Consider the following 22013-nt stretch of genomic DNA (forward strand, 5'->3'; position numbering starts at 1 on the left):
ACACCTATTGATTAACATGGATAAGAAGTGCAATTTGGTATCACTATTTCATCCACCGTGGCCAGTAGATAAGTTAATCATTCTTTCTTTTGCTTAACCTCCCTATCTTTACTTGTCAGTGTGTTCTTGAACACATTCAATTAATCCTTTGAGCTATTTTGCTGACTTTTGCAGTATACCCTCTGAACTCTGTCCACCATCACTCTCAAATCTCTAGCCTTGTCAATTTCTTACAATCCAGTATCAGTGCTGATACATAGTATGTAATCTTTTCATCCCAAAGTATGCATAACCCTCCATTTTGCACATTAAATTGATAACCATTATTCTTCAACACTGTCAGTTTATTTAAGTCATCTTTATCAACTATTGCTCTTCTTACTTTTTTTGCATTATCAAGAAAGAACTTAATACTCTCCCCCGTCTTAAATTTCTTGTTTCTTTTATTTGTGGGCACATTGCACTTCTCATATTGTTTCCCCCCAAAGACGTGATACTTGTGTTATTAATCTTTTAACTTGTTCTAAGTGCTTTCTTTATTAAACTTTAAAAAGTCTATTCTAGAGACTTTCCTCTGCTATATCTTTTCTAAAGATACTTTCATAGGCATTGTTTTAGCAAACTGGTATCTAGTTTCCCCCTCCATTTTCTATTATTCCTATATATATTATATTATATAAACATGAACAGTAGCTGTCCAAATTTCTTAATAGTCCACATACTGACCCTGAATCCATTTGTTTTATTCCATCTGTTTCTGTTCTCCAGAACAATCTCCTTTAAATTGTTCCCAAGAACTATAAACTCCAGCTTTTCAAAAAAAAAAAAAGCATTATACATTCTTTCTCTGATAACTTGCTAGCAGAGTAACATACTATAAATTGTGCAAGCTCTTGTTGAAATACACATATTTGTATTTCCTTGAGAACACATGCAATTTACAGACAGTAAATTGCATGTTCATTAATAAATTTACTTTTATTTAGTAGGTAATCAACATTTTGTAGATAATGGTTGTAGCAATTCTGTACAGTTAGTGGATGAAATGGTGTAGATGGAAAGTTGTAGAGTATCATCTCTTGACAAGCCCTTGGAAGTGTAACACAATAATAATAATGTAACAAGTGTTATTATATGCATGCTTGAATGAAGTTTTACCCATTTGCTGTACATCATAAACAAGCTTTGGTTTCATGTATTGATATATGGAGATGTTTTGAAAGTCTTAAATGGTACACAGCACAATTTTCCTTGCCTTGTTTTAACTTCAAGGTGTCATCAAATTCAATATATCAACATAAATTTTATCACTTTAACAGCTTTCTTCCATTTCTTTGATGTAATTAATAGCCATGCACCTTAAAAATATAGTAAATCATATTTGTATTACTTATGATGCTTCGTATGAAAACAATTTTCATTAATAAGATATTATTACAATGAAAATAAGCAATTCATTTTATTTTATGCATTAACATTTCATAATATCATTAAGTGTATCACAATTTGAGATCACACAAAAATTTATAGAAATCAAGCGGGAATTTCATGAGAACTGAACTGAGGAATTAAATATCTGAAAAGGAAATATGGGTAAATCATTTTTCTTTCCTCACAAGTAAGATTATCTGGTGTTAAAGCTTCCACAGCGCAATACAATTATTTATAATTAAACTTGGACTTTAAACAAAAGGAATGCAGGTAAAGCATTTTTCATTTCCAACAGTAGAAAATTGCGTATGTTAAGAACATCAATAGATACTTTCCGAGCAACACAATTCTGTTATTAGTAAAACTGGCATTTTGAGTGTTATTAGTAATATGGATTACAACTGAAATGACGGGGGGTGTGGTCTTCGGACTTCCTGACAATACATGATACAAAATCTTCTGTTAGGTCTAAATATCACCAAGACTTGTTACAGAAAAATACGGATCTCTGAGTTAAAAGAATTTATACATCTTAAGACTTCTGATATTGTGTACTCGAAAAATCTTCGCTTTTCGTAGGACAAAGGTGTGATCCTTCCTTAGTACTGCATTCCTGCCTGTCTCCTAGCATAACAGCCAATGCACGCACATATACTCAAAGTTCCTATAATTAACCCTAATATTAATGCAATAGCATCACCTGCATCAAAACTTGACGCTGACACTACTTCAAAAAGCAATGATACACACACAAATAAAACCGAAACGCAAAACTTAACAGCCATTTTGATAATTCACGTGACTATTACAGGCGCGACGCTGCCATTTATAAGAATTGTTAATTTAAAAACACTCAAGATAAAACCTATTGTTTTTGATAATAAACATCCTGAATAATATATTCCGAATTATGATGCAATTTTTTTGTATAATTAATGACTTTGTTTATCCAATTATCAATTAGCAACTTTACCCAATCCAGTACATGACACTTGCGCGCAAATCAGCTGACTCCAAGGTAGCGGCAGTTATATTTATTTGTCGCATGATGCTGTGAATTGTGCTGATTTCGGTGCTATTATGGAAGCGCCAAGGCTCGCAGAAAGTAACATACATTTAGATAATGAAAAATCAGAGAAGTTTCAGCAAGAGATGATGAATGCTGAAGAGCAAATAGTCAACGGTGACGATGAAGGGGTACCTCTTAATACCCGATGGACATTTTGGCTTGACAAGTAGGTATTGTGTACTGACAACTACATATTTTCTTGAGAGCGAACTTGTTTACATTTTATTGCGATGAACAGTTATCCAAGCAAAAGAAGTAACGTAGATAACATTTACGTTTAGGAATGGTACGGTTTTCTTTTGAGTGTGGGATGTATCGTTTTTTTCGTCACTAGTATTTTAAGAAGTAAACTGCTATGGTTCCGAAAAAACGAAACTGTTATCATGCCTAGTAACAAAAAGTCGCCGCTGAATTTTTTTATATTCCATTAATTTAATTTTAGTGGACCTAAGCATGAGAGAATGTTCGAACTCAGCATAGTATACAAACACCCTCGGATATATATATATATATATATATATATATATATATATATATATATATTTTTTTTTTTTTTTTTTCGAAAAACGTAAAAGCCAAAGCTATATCGTAGGATATTAGTATTTGTATTTTTAAATTAACAGAACTTTCAGAATCATATCATGGTATGGAGGTCAATATTCTAGAAGTACTGTTAATTTGTGTAGTGCAAGGTTTAGCAAATAAGAAGCAAGAATGTAGTCTTCTTGAGAAACTGGATTACATGTGTAGTCATCGGCGAACAAAAGGAAGAGAGAAGGGTAAAGAACAGAGCATTGTGATATCCAGGTGAATGAATTGAAATGAATCCTTATTCTTAAATATTAAGATCTTTCTAGAGAGGAAGATGTAAACCCAGTTGTAAGATGGAAGATGCACCATAAAATGGAAATTTGGTACCAAACCTGAGCAAATGCCTTGGAGATATCTAGAGTACCAACCACTTGAATTTCTCCAAAGGTAAAGGATATTAACAAGCAGATATCACTAGAAGGCCCTAATAGAAGAATTTGCAATTGGTTATCGATTTCCCTCCTGTTATTTTCCTCTTAGAAAATATAAAACTTCATCTGAACTTGCAAAAAAAAAAAAAAAAAGCTAAACATTTATCCTTCAAGATGGATTGTTACAAGTATCCGTCCTTTTCTCAGCTTTATTCAACCCGTACACAAGTGATATCCAGTGGTTAGCTATGGAAATTTTAACAAAAGGCTCACATTGTCGAGCACATCAAAAAGTATGAGGTGCAATCAACCTGTAAAGGGCTATCATTTTTAAACAAATATTTCATGATCTAAACATGAAATATTTGCACACAATCATCTGTGTTAATTTATATTACATAAGAAAAACATTTTTTAACTATCAAAATATAAGAATAAAACCTTTTATAATCGCAGATATGCAATAATCCACGTTATTTTGATAAACAAAATAATTTTCTGTTTTTATTATTATTATTATTCATGACACCTCCAAGGAGTTCGAAGACTCATTGCGGGAGGACACCTGCAACTGTCTCAATCACTTCACCAAACCTCTACTATGAATCAACGCCATCTACCGTCCACCACTACCACAATTGGTATTTTTTTTTCTGTAAATTGCATGTGTTTTGCGATAGAAGTTTTTATGACAAACAATCTATAAATAATAAATACAGTAAATATTATCTAAACACAATAATATTGAAATATGCTATATTTCTCTTTTGTTTTTATACTTCAAATGATAATCAACGGTACCAATCAAGGGGCATTATTTTATAGTCCTATTTATTTATATGTGATTACCAAAAGTGAATTCTTATTTGCAAAATGATAGTAACAGTAACTATAATATTTTATTTAATAAAATCACTTTGTTAGGTTACCATATGAGTTTGTTGCTTAATATATTTCAAAAAAGTATGTTTTTTTTTTGAAAAAATAAAAAAGTAAACAAGAAGAACAAGGGGCTTGCAAATTTCAGAAAAATTTAACAAAGGGCTTGCATGAGCCCCTGCGAGTCCCTTATACCTCACTACTGGTGATATCCCTCTGACAGCTAGTCAAAAGTTTATCTGTGCTGATTACATAGCTATTGCAACCCAAGACAGTACCTTCCAAGGCCTTGAGGAAACAAAGCTAAGATCTTGGCTCACTAAAAAATTACTTTGAAAGCTGGAACTATCACCTAATCCCATTGAAACATTTTCTGCTCTGCTTTATACCTAAATAACCACAAGACTCGTCGTCTTCTTCTTCTTCTGCAGCTTTTCCCACTTAAGTAGGGTTGCTGTTTGTGGTGAGTCTCCTCCACAACTTTCTGTCTTGGGCTGTAGCCACATCCAAGTTCTTCATCCTCAAGTCCTCCTTTACCATCTCCCTCCATCTCTTCTTTTGCTGTCCACGCTTCCTCTTCCCCTGCGCATACATCTTCATGACCTTTCTTCCCACATACTCTTCCTCCCTCCTCATCACATGACCAAACCATCTCAAACTTGCCTCCTGTATCTTTGCTCCTAAGTTCGTAACTTTCACCGTTCCCCTTACATAGTCATTTCTCAGATGATCCTTTCTGGTCACACCGCACATCCACCTAAGCATTCTCATCTCCGCCACTTCCATCCTGCTGATGTTATTTTTCATCAGGGCCACAGTCTCCAAAGCATACGTCATGGTTGGTCTCACTACTGTCCTGTAAATTTTCCCTTTTAGATTGATCGGCACACTCTTATCACATATCACTCCAGCCATCTCTCTCCTGTTCCTCCATCCTGCTTGTATCCTGCATCCCACTTCCTTCTCAGCCTCACCATCCTATTTCATTGTTGAACCTAAGTATCTAAAGTCATTGATCTTCCTGATGACATTTCCTTCCAGCTCCAGATCGGTCTCCTGGCTGCCATCCACTTTGCAACACATATACTTGGTCTTACTTCTGCTCAGTCTCATACCTCTCTCTTCCAGTACTTTCCTCCAACTTTCCATTTTGGCTGCCACTTCTTCTCTTGATTCTGCACACAGCACGATGTCATCTGCATACAACATAGTCCATGGTGCGTCTTCTCTCACTTCCTCCGTCACCATCTCTATCGCACAATATTAAACAGGAATGGACTTGATGCAGACCCTCGATGCAAGCCAACTGTCACTGGAAACTTTCTGTCACTCCCAGGCAGGTTTGAACACTTGTCTTCACATTTCTGTACATCTGCACCAACCTGACATATTTCTCCGGTACCTTTATTCTCCCTCAGACACCTCCAAACTTCTTGCCTTGGCACTCTATAATACGCTTTTTCCAGATCAATAAATACCAGATATAGCTCCCATTGCTTCTCTCGAAACTTTTCCATCATCTGTCGTACCCCAAAGATAGCATCTATGACCGATCGACCAGGCATGAAGCCAAATTGCTCCTTTGCAATCTCCACCTCCTTCTTCAGTCTTCCATCAAGAACCTTTTCTAAGATTTTCATTGTGTGGGACATCAACTTTATTTCTCTGTAATTCTTACAGTCCTGTGCATCCCCTTTACCTTTGTTGATGGGAACAAGAGTACTTTTCCTCCATTCCTCAGGTATATTTTCTTGTTGGCAAACTTTCATGAACAGGTCCCACTGCAGGTCAATTCCCTCTCCCCTCCAGAGCCTTCCATGCCTCCACTGGGATGTTGTCAGGGCCCACCGATTTTCCATTCTTCATCCTTTTCATGGCCTCCTTCATTTCCACTCTACTGATGTTCTGCACCATCCCCTCAGAAGGCTGCCCATCTTCTCTGTGAGTCCTCGCATTTTCCTCATTCAAAAGTCCCTCAAAGTATATTCTCCATCTGTTTCCCTCCATAATATTCTTCCTTCATCTTCTTTGATCTGCCTCACATGTACGATGTCCTTTGAAGCCATGTTTCTACATTTTGCCAATCGATAAATCTTTCTCTGTCCTTGCTTTGTTTCTAATTGATCATAAAGGTCTTGATATGCCATGGTCTTCGCCTGTGCAACAACTCTTGGCTTCTCACTTTTTCTCCCTGTATTCCTCTCTGTCCTCTTCCACTCTTGACTCATCCCACTTCTGCTTTGCCTTCCTCTTAGCCCTCACTGCTTCTTGTACATCATTATTCCACCACCAACCCTCCTTCTGCTCTGTAATCTTTCCGGATGTTTCAACAAGCACCTCAATTGCACAGCTTAGAATTACTTTTGAATTATGTCTCCACCAGTCTTGTGCACTTTCTAGTCCATCCAAAATCCTCTCTAACACCTTCTCTCTAAAACGGTTCCTCACACTGTCTTTAAAGAAGAGTGTGAGGAACCACAAGACTCATAGTAAACTAAATATAAACTTCTACAACAGGATTCTAATCCATGAAAGTAACCCTTTTTACCTCTCATGCTTGACTGTAATTTAACTTACTGAAAACATTTGGAAGAAAAACTAAGTTCAAGATATCTGCCAGGAATAATATCATAGACAAGCTTATAAGCATAACTTGGATGTAATGCCTTGACTCTTAGAACAGCAGCCCTATCTTTGGTCTTCCCTGTTGTGGAATATTGTTTGCCAGTTTGTAGCCTAAGTCACCACACAACTCTTGTGGATGCACAGCTTAACAATGAGAACCATCTCTGGTACCTTAAGATCTACTCTCCCATGGTTACCTCTTCTTTCCCCACATCACTCCTCTATGCTTTAGAAAAGAATCTGCAATCAAAGAAATGATGAAATTCAAAAATAATGTGTGCCTTCCTATACATCAAGCTATCTATCTACCTTGGCTTCTCCAGCTTGCTGCCTTACCTCCAGATTTCCCATCTGGATTATGGAAATACTAGGTGATGGTCTCCAGAACTAGTGGAGAAGACTCTGTAATGAACTAAATGTACCTGATTATAGATCCAACTATCAAACCACCAAGATTCAGTATACCTCAACACCTCTGGAGTAATTCAAAAAATTTAGGATCGTACAAGGAGGGTTCCTTTGCCTACTTATTACATCTGTGAGGAATTTCACAGTTATCCTTTTGCATATGTGGTGCTGTGCAGACTATGCATCATATCACTGACTGCTCTACACATTCCTCTTTCCATTGAGGCCTCTGGAACTTACATTTATTCCTAGATAGTGTCATCGATTGGTTAACTGAACTGTCAGTCTGTATAGTATTGCTCATTAAGTTGTATTTCCTTCCAATGCTAAACAAATAAGTTGAACTGCTAGTAAATTTCTTTAGAGTAAATTGAAGGGAGACCCATTAGGATTGTAATGACTCATCCTCCGTATGAAATAGCATGTGTATGAGCTAATTCCTAAGCAGCAAGTTAATAACAGTGGGATAGGATAGTGAAGTGATACTAAACACAGCCTAATTCTGAACTAGTTTTTTTTTTTTTACTATCCAGATTGCATTTTTTTCCCTAGAAAAATCAAAAGAGGAATGGAGTGGAGGGTTCAGTTATAATAGTAAAAAGATGCAAATGATCACCAGTGCAAGAATTAGGGGAAAACAAAACAGCTAGAACATGAGTATTTTTCTGTTGATAATGATGCATTGTAATCTCTGGAATTCAAGAGATGAGAAGAAGGAATGGACAAAAAAAGTACACCCAGGTTTTTCAGGGAAGCAGAATACCATTTTAGTGCAACTTAAAATGGTACGTCTATGAACATTATAGTTAAAAAGAAGGCAAGAAAGTTGGGAGGGAAATGATCATTGTTTGCTAATTGTGACAAACACCCATTTCTTTTGCCAAGGTGGTTTGTTAAACACCCTATTTGGGTCTTTCATTGTGTATTCTTGTCAGGAAGCAAACACTCAGGAGTGACAGCAGCAATATATCAAGACTCAACATTGAGTTGCTGTATGCTTTGTATCTTCACATGTGGTAGTTATATATAGAAACTGAGTCAATCTGTCAAAGTTTCTGAAAGTATAAGTTACTGTGTTTTGAGGAATATTAACATGAACATTGAAGCAATTGTTTCAGCATTTAAGAATTTCAGTGAAGAAGTAATTACCAACACTGTTGGTATTTTCGTGAGAGAATTGAGTTAAGCACATGATTGGCTACTGTTCAGGATGCCTGAACATGATCATAAAGAGATACTCTAAATATATAAACATGGAAGGCAAAGCATATGCTAGTAAACATATGAGATATAAACATAGTTGGAGTTAATATAACACTTCTGTGATGATAACTGTACATGGAGTAGAATTTATTCAATGATTTGCCGTTTCAGTATTGTAGCTTGTATTATTGAGAAGTATTAAGCTTGCTAAGGATATACACAATAATACTCTGCAACTTATATTCACTCAGTACTTCAATGAACAGCACTTTAAATAATTTTTGCTTCAAACTGGGCAAAGCTGCTACAGAAAGCCACTTTCAACAAGCAAAACTTTTTTTTTTCTGAGTTCAAGTGAAGTCTGAAAGAAAATTTTGGATGAAGGATCTCATGAAAACAGATGCAGAAACTAGATAATGCTACCAATGCTAAAATTTGCCTTTAGGTATGTAATTTTAACTTATATACAAAATGCCATATGCATTATTCCAATACACACACACAGCTTAAAAAACAATTTTTGTCAAATTGTTTGTCAAAAGCAACTTTAAGTTATGAAGAAAGGGAAGCTTGTGGTTGTCCCTGGAAGCTTTGTAAGGATGTGGTCAGGATGAATGAGGTCTAAGTTCTTTTCCTGGCATGTAGCGAGTAAATGAAATAAGCTGCCAGGGGGCAAGTGCATTGTTACAGTGAATGTTTTTAAGGAAAGATGTGATACATATTAAGGACTTGCACCTTATGTGAGTCTCCTTCTGATTCCTTGACTTCTTAAAGGTGCTTACATATAAGTCAATTGCAGATCACCATTATCCAGAGAATGCAGGTGCACAGACTACATTCTTGCTGTAATCAATGTGGAGCTCATGTTCGATCCTTATACATTGTCACTAGACCTGTGATCTGGTCCTGAGGCATGTTATAGCTGTACATGTTATTTAGAGGGTGTATGTTTGTCAATTCTATTTGTTATTCTGATGTGGAGCCTAGACTGCAGTTATTACATAGGAATCTCCATGGGAAGTTCAGGCTACTCGCACAATATCTATCATACCTGTAATTGAACATATTCACTGACAGCATGTAATTGGCAACCCAGTCTGTCCATTCACCATTTTCCAAACAAAAAAAATATGGTCCTGAAGTCTTTACTAACTACAGTTATACTAAATTTCCAGTGATGACTTCTTATACCCCTCTAACCAAATGCTGAAAAATTTCTTCTATCAGTCCTATAAAACCCATTTATTAAGATAAACATATCTATCATGTCTGCAACCCATAAACTCTCCATAAACTATTTCCTTGTAAGGATCATTCCAAGACCAGTTGTACTACTTACTCCCAAGAATCTTAAATAGGCATCTGAATGTCAGATGACCAAACCTGCATAGAATCTAGATGTGGTTGTATTATCAAAGCCTTATATCAGCTTCATTATCTTTGCATGTTAGCATATTCTTAAATAAAGTTATTCTCTGAACTTGAAGTTGGTATCCACCACTACCCCACCTCCCAGATCCCTATTTCATAAGTTTCTTGGATTACAGTTTGTTCAAAGTGGAACAAAGTGTGTATACATCCTCGCTCAGGATGGAGATTTGATATACGTCCAGCAAAATCCTGGATGCGATGCATACAATCTCTTGAAAGAACATGGATAAGAAGTGCAAATTATCCTTCATATCTGTTACAAGGTGTGATAATCCTTCACACTGAGAAGAACACCTAACCAGATTAACTCGTGTTTATAGCTTCGTCTGTTACCTGTTGCTAGAGATGCAGTTCCTTGTTGTATGTTGGGTAACTGGAATCTTTATATATATATATTAAATAGACTATATCTACAATTTTTTATTTTTTCTATTTCTTCTTTCATTCTTTTATCATATAATTATAGTTTTTAGTATCAGGATGAAATAAGATTTTCATACTTTCTTCACTTAAATATTGTCATCTGAGAAAATCAGTGTCATTATCAATTTTTTCTGCTAATTGTGTGTATTAGTTAAACACATTTTATTTATTCTGGAGCTTAATTCAAAATAATTATTTTTGTCAAACAATTTTATAAATAATGAACACCTGAATCTTAAAATAAAGGAGGGGGGCTTCATATGTTCCAGAAATAAGTTTTGTTTACTTTTTTATTCATAATCATATTTCAAAGGATATTTCTCAGATTGCATTTCATCTGTTGCCTGTTGCTAGAGATGCAATTCCTTGTTGTATGTTGGGTAACTGAAATCTTAGATATATATTAAATAGACTAAATACCTACAATTTTTTATTTTTTCTACTTCTTTCATTCTTTTATCATATTATAGTTTTTAGTATCAGGATGAAATAAGATTTTCATACTTTCTTCATTTAAATATTGTCATCTGGGAAAATCAATGTCATTATCAATTTTTTCTGTTAATTGTGTGTGTTTTAGTTAAACACATTTTATTTATTCTCTAACTTAATTCAAAATTATTTTTGTCAAACAATTTTATAAATAATGAAGACCTGAATCTTAAAATAAAGGGGGGGGCTTCATATGTTCCAAAATTAAGTCTTGTTTACTTTTTTATTCATAATCATATTTCAAAGGGTATTTCTCAGATTGCGTGAAGATTTGCACTTTTACCAATACAGAATACAGGGTTTGCTTTTATAGAGAACAATACAAATCTTAATCATATCACAGAATGTATAATTTTTATAATGTAATCTGCAGTTCATTGCTCTTCAACTTCCTTGGTTTCCCAGAATCGCTCATTACAAATTGAAATAATAAACGGTTATGAAGTAAATTGTTATGCATATATTTTCTGCTTGTTTAGATATTATGCCTAAATTTTGTAGTAGTATTGCTACTCTCTATCTCCATAGTTTATCATTCAAAATATGTATAAGTGCATGTGTCAAAAGTGAAATTTCATTTCCAAATTTTTCATAATAGAATTAAAAGTATTATCATCATCATCATCAAATTCCTGCCTTGTACCCTCAAGGGGTGTACAGGATATGATAGTACTACATGAAAAAAATTACATCATTACTAACTTCCTATATACAATTTTCCTCCAAATCAGTTTGTTACTTGTCAAGACTCCAACATTATCAGATCTTATATTTCTGTCGTCGAAGGCACTTTGTACCGTATCAATCCACCTATATCTTGGTCTTCCTCTGGGTCGTTTTGCTGCCAACCTAGCAGAGAACACTTGTTTTGCTAATCTATCCTTGCCCATTCTGTTTAAGTAACCATACCACCTGAGATTAGCTCTGCTAACACATTCCTGGATGCTGACAATGTCAAGTTCTTTCCTAATATTCTCGTTTTTAATATGATATTGCCATTGATGCCATCTGTTCACGCCTATAATCTTTCTCGGGACTCTCATATCTGCGGTCTCTAGTCTTTGGTCAAGTGTTTTACTTCTGACCCAGCTCTCAGATCCATAAGTTAAAACTGGTTGGAACACTGTCTTGTATACAGCTAATTTAGTGTTCCGACTAATTTCTCTCTTATTCCATATCAATTTATTCAATTGACTTCCTACCATACCAGCTTTGCTCATTCTGTTGTCTATTTCTATATTTAATTTACCATCTTCACTAAAAATCGTGCCTAAGTAACTGAAATGTTTTACTTGTTCCACAGGTTCTCCATTCACAACACAGTTGAAATTTTCAATGATTCTGCCTATTTTCATCATCTTTGTCTTTTTATTGCTGACCTTCATACCATATCTATTACAACAGCTATTCAATTTAGTCAGAGAATCTTGCAGACTTGTAGCAGATTTATTTAGACATATAACATCATCTGCATAAAGCAAAGAGCTGACATTAACATCTCCAATTTTGATATCATGTTTAGTACCACTTTCCTTCATAATGTGATCCATGTAGATAATGAATAACAGAGGGGATAATGTACATCCTTGTCTCACACCAGATTTAACATTAAACCATCTTCCTGTACTTCCTTCAATTCTAACTGCTAACTTACAACTCAAATAAAGACTAAGTATTGCTTGATATAATACCCCAACCATATAACTGCAGCGTATTGAATAGCTTCTCTCTTGGCACCTTGTCATATGCCTTTTCTAAATCGACAAAACTTAAATTCAGATCTTTGTTATATTCCCATACTTTCTCAACTATTTGTCGTAAAGTGAAGATCTGATCTTGACAGCCTCTATTTGGCCTGAATCCAGCTTGTTCTTCACCAAGCTTTTTTTCCACAATTCTTCTCAACTGTTTCTCTAGTATACTTGAATAGATCTTGCCAGGAACACTCAGTAGGGAAATACCTCTGTAATTCTCACATTCAGTTTTATTTCCCTTTTTATATATGGGTACTATTAGAACTCCACTCCAATCATTGGGAATTAGTCCCTCTGTCCAGGCTTTCTGAACTATGCAGTACAGCCACTGTAAGACTCTTATACCACCATATTTCAGTATTTCTGGTCGAATATCATCTACTTCTGCTGCCTTTCCACATTTTAAGCCTTTGATTGCTTTTTCTACTTCAAGTATGGATATGTATTCCTGACTGCATGCCTGGTCAGTGTTCTTTACCACTGTGCTGTCATCACTGCTTGTTTCATTTAGCAGTTTTTCAAAGTAATTACTCCATACTTCAAGGATATCTTTTTCTACCGTTTTCATATCACCTTTATCATCTCTAACTCCTTTAACAGCACTCTTTCCTCCATTCTTAAGCTTCTTCAACAACCTCCAGAATATTTTGCCACCTTCTTGATATTTATTTTCTTTATTTTTGCCAAAGTCTTCCTATGACTTTTGTTTAGCTAGTTTTACACACTGTTTAGCTTTCTTACATTTATCTCTGTATTCTCTAAGAGCACAAGCTGACTTATTTGACAGGAACTTTTTATATGCTTTCTTCTTTTCCTTCACTGCCTCTTTAACTTCCTGTGTCCACCAGGGAGTCCTGATTTTTTTTATCCTTGCAGACAACCTCACCACATGCCTCTCTGACAGAATCAATCAATGTTTTCTTCAGAGTTTGTCACTGAATCTCCAAGGTTTGATTCCTGTTCTCAAACTCTTTCATTTTTTCTTCAATAATCTTTGTGTATTTTAGTCTATAGTTCACATCTGAGAGCTGCTCAACTTTTATTTGCTTTAAAACTTTCTTACATGTTATTCTTTTCAATATGAAATTCAATTTTATCCTGCTCAAGACTAAATTGTGATCACTTCCAATTTGAAATCCTCTGTACACTCTGGTGTCATGCACCAGGGAGAAAACATCACTATCAACAATAACATAGTCAATGTGACTTTTCTTATTCCTAGCCTCTTCTCTCCATGTGAATTTGTGCACATTTTTATGTTGGAACATGGTGTTAGTAATAACCAGTCCATGTCCTGAGCAGAAATCCAAGTATTATTATAGTGGTAATATTTTATTAAACGTTTTACTAAAAATAACAAAGAGAATTACTTTGTTATTTAAGAATACACCAACACGCAAAGATAAGGATGCTGACATAAGGCTTTGATAATACAACCACATCTAGATTCTATGCAGGTTTGGTCATTATAATGTAAATTGTATTCGCTAATAACAGGATAGTGATAATAACAATAGTTAAATAATATTCTGTTATTCTCATTGACTCAGGAAGAGTAAATGAAAGTAAGATTAACTATTACTGTTATCAAATTTCATTTCTTATAGAAAATAAAACCATTTTCTATTAGAACATACATTTTTCAGGAGCAATCCTGAACAGAAGATGCTTGCTATCTCAGGATAGTAAATCCAGTTTTTATCAAGATATATTTCTTGAAACATTCTATTTAATACAACCTGCCTAATGCCATAGTTTTTGAAATTTGACTATTATAAAGCTGGTTTTTATTATCATCTGACCTCCATGGAGTTAGACTCATTGTTGGAAGGTCATCAACAAGTCTGCCTCAACAACAATGCTAATCAACCATGCCTTAAACTGATTCAATATGTTTACATTCACAATATGCTCAGGCAATACATTCCACTCACCAACCACTCTCCATGCAAAGGACCTGCTCCTCACTCTACTTACACCCTCCTTATACAGTTTCCAGCAATGGCTTATAAGTAGAAGAGCATTTGACAATGCAGAATTAAGTAGAAGAGCAATTATCATTGCCCTTCTACTTACCTCTGTATTTATTATTATTATTTCCTGACACCTCCAGGGAGTCCAAAGACTCATCGAGGGAGGGCACATACTCTACAACTCTGTCTCCACCACTCAATCCATAAACGAACTGCAACCACACCAACTCCATCTACTGCCCACCACCTCTAGTATTTTCACAGACAACCACAAACATCCATGCCCGCAGTGGGATTCGAACCCACAGCCTTTTGGGTGGAGAGCAGATACGCTAACCAAGTGGCCATCCAGGCCGGCAAAGCAAGGAAGTACACTTGCTCTCCTCCCCCCCACACACTTTTCTGCTGCACAGTATCTAACATTGCTTTCAAATTCTTTGCCACCTGATTAATGCTTCCCCTCAGGTCATTAATACCAACCATTACTATCATCTACTCCACATTTTGTCCTCTCCTCATCGCTAAAGTTTCCTCTCCATTGTTTCATCAGCAAAGCACTCTTTGAACATGTTACTCTGCATACCCTGAATCATGGAATTGCCATATTATACCTGTGATGGTTTTGTTACTACTTTCACTCTCTTTTCCCATACTATCTCGTATTACTCTTACACTTTCATTCCATCTCCTTATCGTGCTTTCCCTTTCTTCTGTGCTTTCATGGCATCCTCTCATTACCTCTCTTTCTAATGTTCTTTCATTCTCTTGACTTCCTGTCACTTCCACTTACATTCATCTGACTCTCTCTTTAACCCATTCTTGTTCTTGTCACATCAACTAAACTATTATCAAGAGTTCTAATGTTTATATTCATTGTCCTCAATTCAGCTCTCATACATTCCACCTCCTTTCTGACCCTCCATTTCTCTTTCCAGGCATTGCAATTGGACATTGTAGGGCCAGAAATAAATGGTATGACATTTTCACAGAACCATAGATCTGCAGCAAAAGTTTTGACATTTAGCACTATCAGTATTGAATAGATGGATAACTCGAGCAACACTCCTCTTTAGCTTAGTCAGAAGAACTGAGAATAAAACTGATTGGCTATTGAATGCAGTCTTCTTTCTTCTCTTTACAAGTATCAGACTCCTTCCAAATGATAACTTGAACTAGGGATAGTAGCTGCTTCAGATACACTCATATCATTTAACAAAGAGCTACTATCATCACGTGAAAAACAAGTGATACAGGAGGCTGTCCAAATGATATCAGGGTACCTTGATGCATTCTATCAGAAGATATATGAACATTGGAAAATGATGTCTAAGTCGCACTACTGTTTACATATGGATGAGGAAGGGAGACTTGAGTTAATGGAGTCGGGTAATAAACTGATCTTCCTTCTGTTATTACACTGCCTCCTCATTAATATCCTGGAGCACCTCTGTTGTGATCATGTCTATGAGTCTTAGCTTCACTTCTTTCTTTATATATATTGGTAGAACCTCTGCTACTAATGGCTTGCAAAAAGTTAAGCTAGTTTGAGCGTGGTTAGTAGTTGGAAGGAGACCAATCGATCGATTGATGCTGTTGGCACACACTCCCTCGATGAGTCTTTGGACTCTCTGGAGGTGTCACATAATAATAATATTTAGTGAGTCATGAGGAAATCTTTTCTTAGGCCTTCCTCAAAATTTTACTTCTTAACGGGGACAACTCTACACCAAATATTTGATGTATTCCAGTAAGAGGCAGGTCCTGTGCACCTAGGCAAGTATCACATTCCACCTGAAGATGAGAGTGAGTGAGTGATCAATCTAACACTAGTAAGTCTAGGTGTGGTACTTTTAACTTGATGCAAAGAACTAGCAACAGGTGATACAGAAGATTCTTCAAATGATACCCAGGCACCTGATTTGATAACCTGTTCTGAGTCCCAAGGAGTATAACTGGGCATGAATGGGTCAGATGGCATAGAACAAGGAACTAAGGAACTATCTCCACAAGGCCCTGATGCACTATGGTGAGACCGAGCATCTAACAATGCAGTTGTAGGAGGGGTGTGTGATTGGTATGCAACTAGAATAAATATAGCCATATACGTGGGACATAGTAAACATATGTTCCAATAATTATTGGAATATATCGGCGCATTTTCTGTTGTCAATGGTATAAACACCAAGTATGATTACTTGTTTATATTTAGGAGGCAAAGCTTAAACTTGACGTCTGCTGAATTACTTCCTCTTTTACAATATCCAAATTGCCCCATTCTTTACCCATGACAGCATCTCAACCTTTCACTCTCAGAGATTTAGCTGCTTTCAGGAGTCTAGGAAGCTGGTCCTGTAAAATCTTCCTCTCCACTGTACATGAAGTTTACAAATGTTTTCAAATCAGTGTATTTCATTTAGAGAACAACAGTAAATGTTTACAAGAATATTCCATAAATAAGCTCTGAAACAAAGGAGTATGCAAATAGCACCATTTTGTGAGCCTTTAACTCAATCCCTCGCATGTTAATGTCGCATCTACTAGGATGCAACATTAACATGCATTAGCATCTGTATTTGAAAGTAACAGATGAAAGGCAGCTAATATATTAGTCTGGTAATTTTTCCATTTAAAACAAATTTGTCCAGTTTCCATCTTTTGATATTACTATTAAACCCCAATCTCATTACAAACTAGTCAACCTACCCAAAACACTTAAGTAATCAATATCTCTAACATGTATTTATAAATCATCACTGAAGTAGTTTTAATATAATCAGACAAGCATATCCACTAAATATTTCCTCAATAATTTGTCACACCAATAAATTCATTAATGCCAACAATCAGTGTGGATTAGTTCAACATGTACAGCAACATTGATATTTTTAGGCTTAACAAAGTGACTCATTCAGATTGTTGAAACCAATTAAGAAATCACAATTTATTTAAAAGTGCTCGCATCTCAGTACAATGCTTATAATATTCACACAACAAATAAACTGACACTGATAAAAACATTACCATGATAACCTAAATTACCAGATATAGAAACATTCAACCACATTCTAAAAAACACCACCTATGTAATATTTGGAATTTAACAAAAAATAAATTAACTAACACTGCCAAACTTTCTTTTTTGTGGCATACATATAAACGGTTTTTAATATGGTGAAAATATAGCATAGTATTTCTTAGTATTAGCAGATAACGTGAAGCTGGGAAGGGTTATTAGTAATAGTGCAGATGTGATAGCCCTGCAAGAGGATTTGAATAAGCTAGACAGATGGGCAAATGACTGAGGGTGTTGGTTTAATGCAGCAAAATGTAAGGTCTTGAGGTTTGGGACACATCGATGGGACACTGCATCCTCTATTGGAGGAGCTGTACTGGAGGAAGTAGGAGGAGATAAGAGATCTGGGGTTGATGATTGATAGAAACCTGAAATTCAGGGGACATATTGTAAAGATGGTGAAGGTAACACAGAGGATTGCTGCAATAATGAAAAAGACTCTGACCTGCAGAGATAAGAGTTATCATTCCATTGTATAAGACCCTAATTAGACCACACTTAGACTCTTGATGAGTGCTATTGATGATAGAGAAAGAGTTATGTCCATACAAAGTAGATATGCAAGAGGGAAATAGTGCCAATGGTTTCGAGGCAGTATGGTGTGAGATAGAGGTGAATGGAATCAAATACTTGGTTGGAAGTTGTTATAGACCATGTAATGTGGATGGTAGTGATAATGAAATGTATAATCAAATTAGCCAAGAAAATAAGAAAATGGTGATCATTATGGGCGATTTTAATTATAGCAATATGGACTGGAATGATGAGATAGCAACTGGAAGTAAAGAAAATGAGTTTCTTGAGTTTTTGAGGGATAACTACCTCAGACAGTATGTAACAGAGGGCATTCGAGGATTGAGGGTCTTGGATTTGGTCATCTCATCAGAGGATGTAATTATAAATGAGGTGTCAAATCATCCACCAATTGGTGAGAGTGACGATGAGGTGATTACCTGGGTGGTTGCCAGCAGTGTGAGGACCTCTGTGAGAAAATGGTATATGGATATACTAACCACTCAGCTGACTGAGTGGTTAGCGTATCTGCTCTCCAGCCAAACGACTGCGGGTTCGAATCCTGCCGTGGGCATGGATGTTTGTGATTATCTTTGGAAATACTAGTGGTGGCGGTTGGCGGTAGAGGGCGTTGGTGTAGTTGCGGTCAGTTGGTGGAGGAGACAGAGCTGTAGAGCAGGTACTCTCTCTCGATGAGTCTTTGGACTCCCTGGAGGTGTCTAATAATAATATGTGGAACTACAAGGGGGGGGATGATTATGAAGAGCTCAGGTGATCACCTGAGCTCTTCATAATCAGGTGTAGATTCCATGTAGATGGAATCTACACCTGATTATGAAGTCTACACCATGGAATCTACACCAGAATCAGGTGTAGATTCCATGCTACACCTGCAAGCTGTAGCATGGAATGAGGAGTTAGCTGGAAAAGAGATCAATGCAGCTTGGGGATTTTCAAAAACTATCTAGTAGATGCAATGTCTAAATGTATTCCAAGGGTGAGAAAGTTAAATAAGGTAGGTGTGAGATGGATGAATAAAGAGATTAAGCATGCGATACAGAGAAAGAGGGCATTGTGGAGGCAGCATAAGAGAAGTGGAAATAACCAATTCCATGAGGTCTTCAATGACCAGGCAAAGAGGGTGACTTGGTTGGTGAGGGTAATATAAAGAGAGGTATGAACAGCAGTTAGCTAATGAAGCCAAAAAGAATCCTAAGGAGTTCTTTTGATGTGTAGCCAACAAAAGAAAGAATGATTATGGAAGGATGACATTGAGAGGAGAAAAGGGTATAAAGACAGCTGTTGCAGAATGTGTGGTGGAGATACTTAATGAGCAGTTCATAGAGATCTTTCAATCTTGTGAATGTGACTTCATGGAGAGATTGAGAGCAGTTGATGATGGGGAGGAGAGACTGACTGTAAATGAGCAAGAGGTGTGTGGGGAGTTGAGCAAACTAGATGTTAATAAGGCTGTGGGACTTGATAATATATCACCACTTATTTTGAAGGAATGTTCCAGGGAGTTGGCACCTGCCTTTATATTTTTTAAATACGAGTCTTACTCGGTCAAGTTCCTAAGGATTGGAAGGAGGGAGGGCAACATTGTGCCACTTCATAAAGGAGGTGATCGAACTCAAGCATCAAACTATAGAACTATCTGTGTGTCAGGTGTTGTGGTTGAGTTGTTGGAGTAGCTTGTGAGAACTAGGATCCAGAGTTGGGTTGACAACAATGGTATTATCTTTGGACTGCATGGATTTGCTAAAGGGAGGTCATGTTTTAGTAATCTACTTATTACAATAAATTGACTGCTTCCTTGGACAGAGGAGAAGGATACACAGTAATATACTTAGATTTTGCAAAAGCTTTTGATAGAGTGTCTCATGATAAATTGATAGTCAAACTAGAGCATATGGGGTTGGATATTAGATTAGTGCATTAGATTGGAGACTGGCTATCTGATAGGTATCAACAAGTTGTGTATGATATCCAGGAAAAGGAAAGTCACTAGTGGAGTGCCTCAGGGGTTTGTTTTAAGGCCATTACTGTTTAATTTGTATACTAATGATATTGGTGAAGATTTGGATGGAGATATTCGGTTGTCTGCAGATGATGCAAAGTTGGGATGAACCATGAAGAGTAGTGAAGATGTTGTGGCCTTACAAGAAGACTTGAATAAATTGAGTGATTAGACACAGAAATGGGGATGCGAGTTCAATGTTGCAAAATGTAAGGTTTTAAAATTTGGAAAACAAAGATGGGATGCAGAATTTATGCTTGGTGAGGATATATTGTTGGAGATGGAAGAAATAAAAGATCTGCGGATGATAGTGGATAAGGATCTGAAATTTAGGAGACACATATCCAAAATTGTGAAGAACACAAAGGCTTCTGGGAATGATGTGGAGGACTCTGATGTGTAGAAGTAGGGAGTTTCTTGTTCCATTGTATAAGGCTTTGATTAGGCCACACATGGACCTATTGTGCCCAGATATGGTCACCTGGTTTTCAGAAGGCTGAAGAGATGTTGGAAAGGGTCCAAAGGCGACTGACTAAGGTAGGTTCTGACCTCTGGAATGTCAAGTATGAGGAAAGATTGAGAAGATGTAATTTGCAGAGTCTGGTGGACAGGAGAAAGAGGGGAGATATGATAGAGACCTACAAGTTGGTAAGGGTTGTTATAGGATCAATGCTGGAGGAGTTCTACAGAAAATAGTGGGAGATTGGGGGAGAACCAGAGGTCATCCCTGGAAACTGTATAAAGAGGGTGTGAGTAGGGGAGTGAGAGGCAGGTTTTTTTTGTGCAGAGTTGTGAATTATTGGAATGCCTTGCCTGAGAGTGTGGTGTCTGCAAGGAGTTTGAATGTGTTCAAGGCATGGTATGATGAGCAGTGTGTGTGATAAAAGGACCTCCCAGATGAGTCTTTGACTCCGTGAGGTCTTGGGGTAATAATAATAATATTGTTCTCAGATTTGGTCCCCAGGATTTGAAGGGAATAAATTAATTGTGGAAAGGGCACAAAGGCAGATAACAAAGATGGTTTTAGGACTGTACAATGTTAATTATGAGGATCGTCTGAGGGAATGTGGACTGCAGAGTTTAGTGGATAGAAGGAGAGGTGATACGATTGAGACTTTTAAACTGTTTGAGAGTTGGTTACAGGATTGACACTGGGGAGTTCTTTTGCTTGGTTGAACAGCAGAAAGGAGTGATGACAAGGGGCCATCCCTGGAAGTTACGGAAGGAAACTGTGAGCAAGAGGGTGAGGAGTGGTTTCTTTGCATGGAGGGTGGTTGAACCATGGAATGCATTGCCTGATAGAGTGGTGAGAGCGAGAACGGTCAATGAGTTAAAGGAGTGGTATGATACACTTTGTGTTTCCTAGAAGGGACCTCCCGTGATGAGTCTTGATAGACTGTGTTTCCTAGGAAGGACCTCCTGTGATGAGTCTTTTGATTCCATGGAGGCCTGAATAATAATAATAAAACTGAGAATAATTTCAGCAGCTAGCTGAACAGACAAACAGATTGTAGATTGCAAAGAAATAGAATAATCCAGAATTCGAAGGACCTCTTTCCACAGATACAACAATATTATTGCATTATTTCTTTTGTCGAAACAGTAAAATGAACTAATAGATTTTGAATACTGTCTGTGAAAACTTTCACGCCAGTAGAAAATTGGACTCTGATTGTTCTCAGTCCTTATAATTCAATTCCAGGAGTGTGTGTGTGGAATGTAGTTTGAAATTTTCAAAATGAGTATAAATTTTGAAT

At 36.5% G+C, this 22013-nt stretch overlaps 1 protein-coding gene across 1 annotated transcript in view; it reads left to right on the top strand.

The window, feature by feature from the left end:
* Positions 1-2445: 2445 nt before the first annotated feature.
* Positions 2446-22013, top strand: part of LOC150108855 (eukaryotic translation initiation factor 4E type 3-like) — a 125458-nt gene continuing 105890 nt past the window's right edge. Inside the window, exon 1 of the mRNA XM_090410373.1 lies at positions 2446-2666. Within this exon, the coding sequence (XP_090266499.1) occupies positions 2512-2666 (155 nt within the window). The 5' untranslated portion in view covers positions 2446-2511. The remainder of the gene's footprint in view (positions 2667-22013) is intronic.

Source organism: Typopeltis vanoorti, chromosome 2 (assembly GCF_054136105.1).
Source record: "Typopeltis vanoorti isolate ZY-2024b chromosome 2, IOZ_Tvanoo_1.0, whole genome shotgun sequence".
Classification (NCBI taxonomy): domain Eukaryota; kingdom Metazoa; phylum Arthropoda; class Arachnida; order Uropygi; family Thelyphonidae; genus Typopeltis; species Typopeltis vanoorti.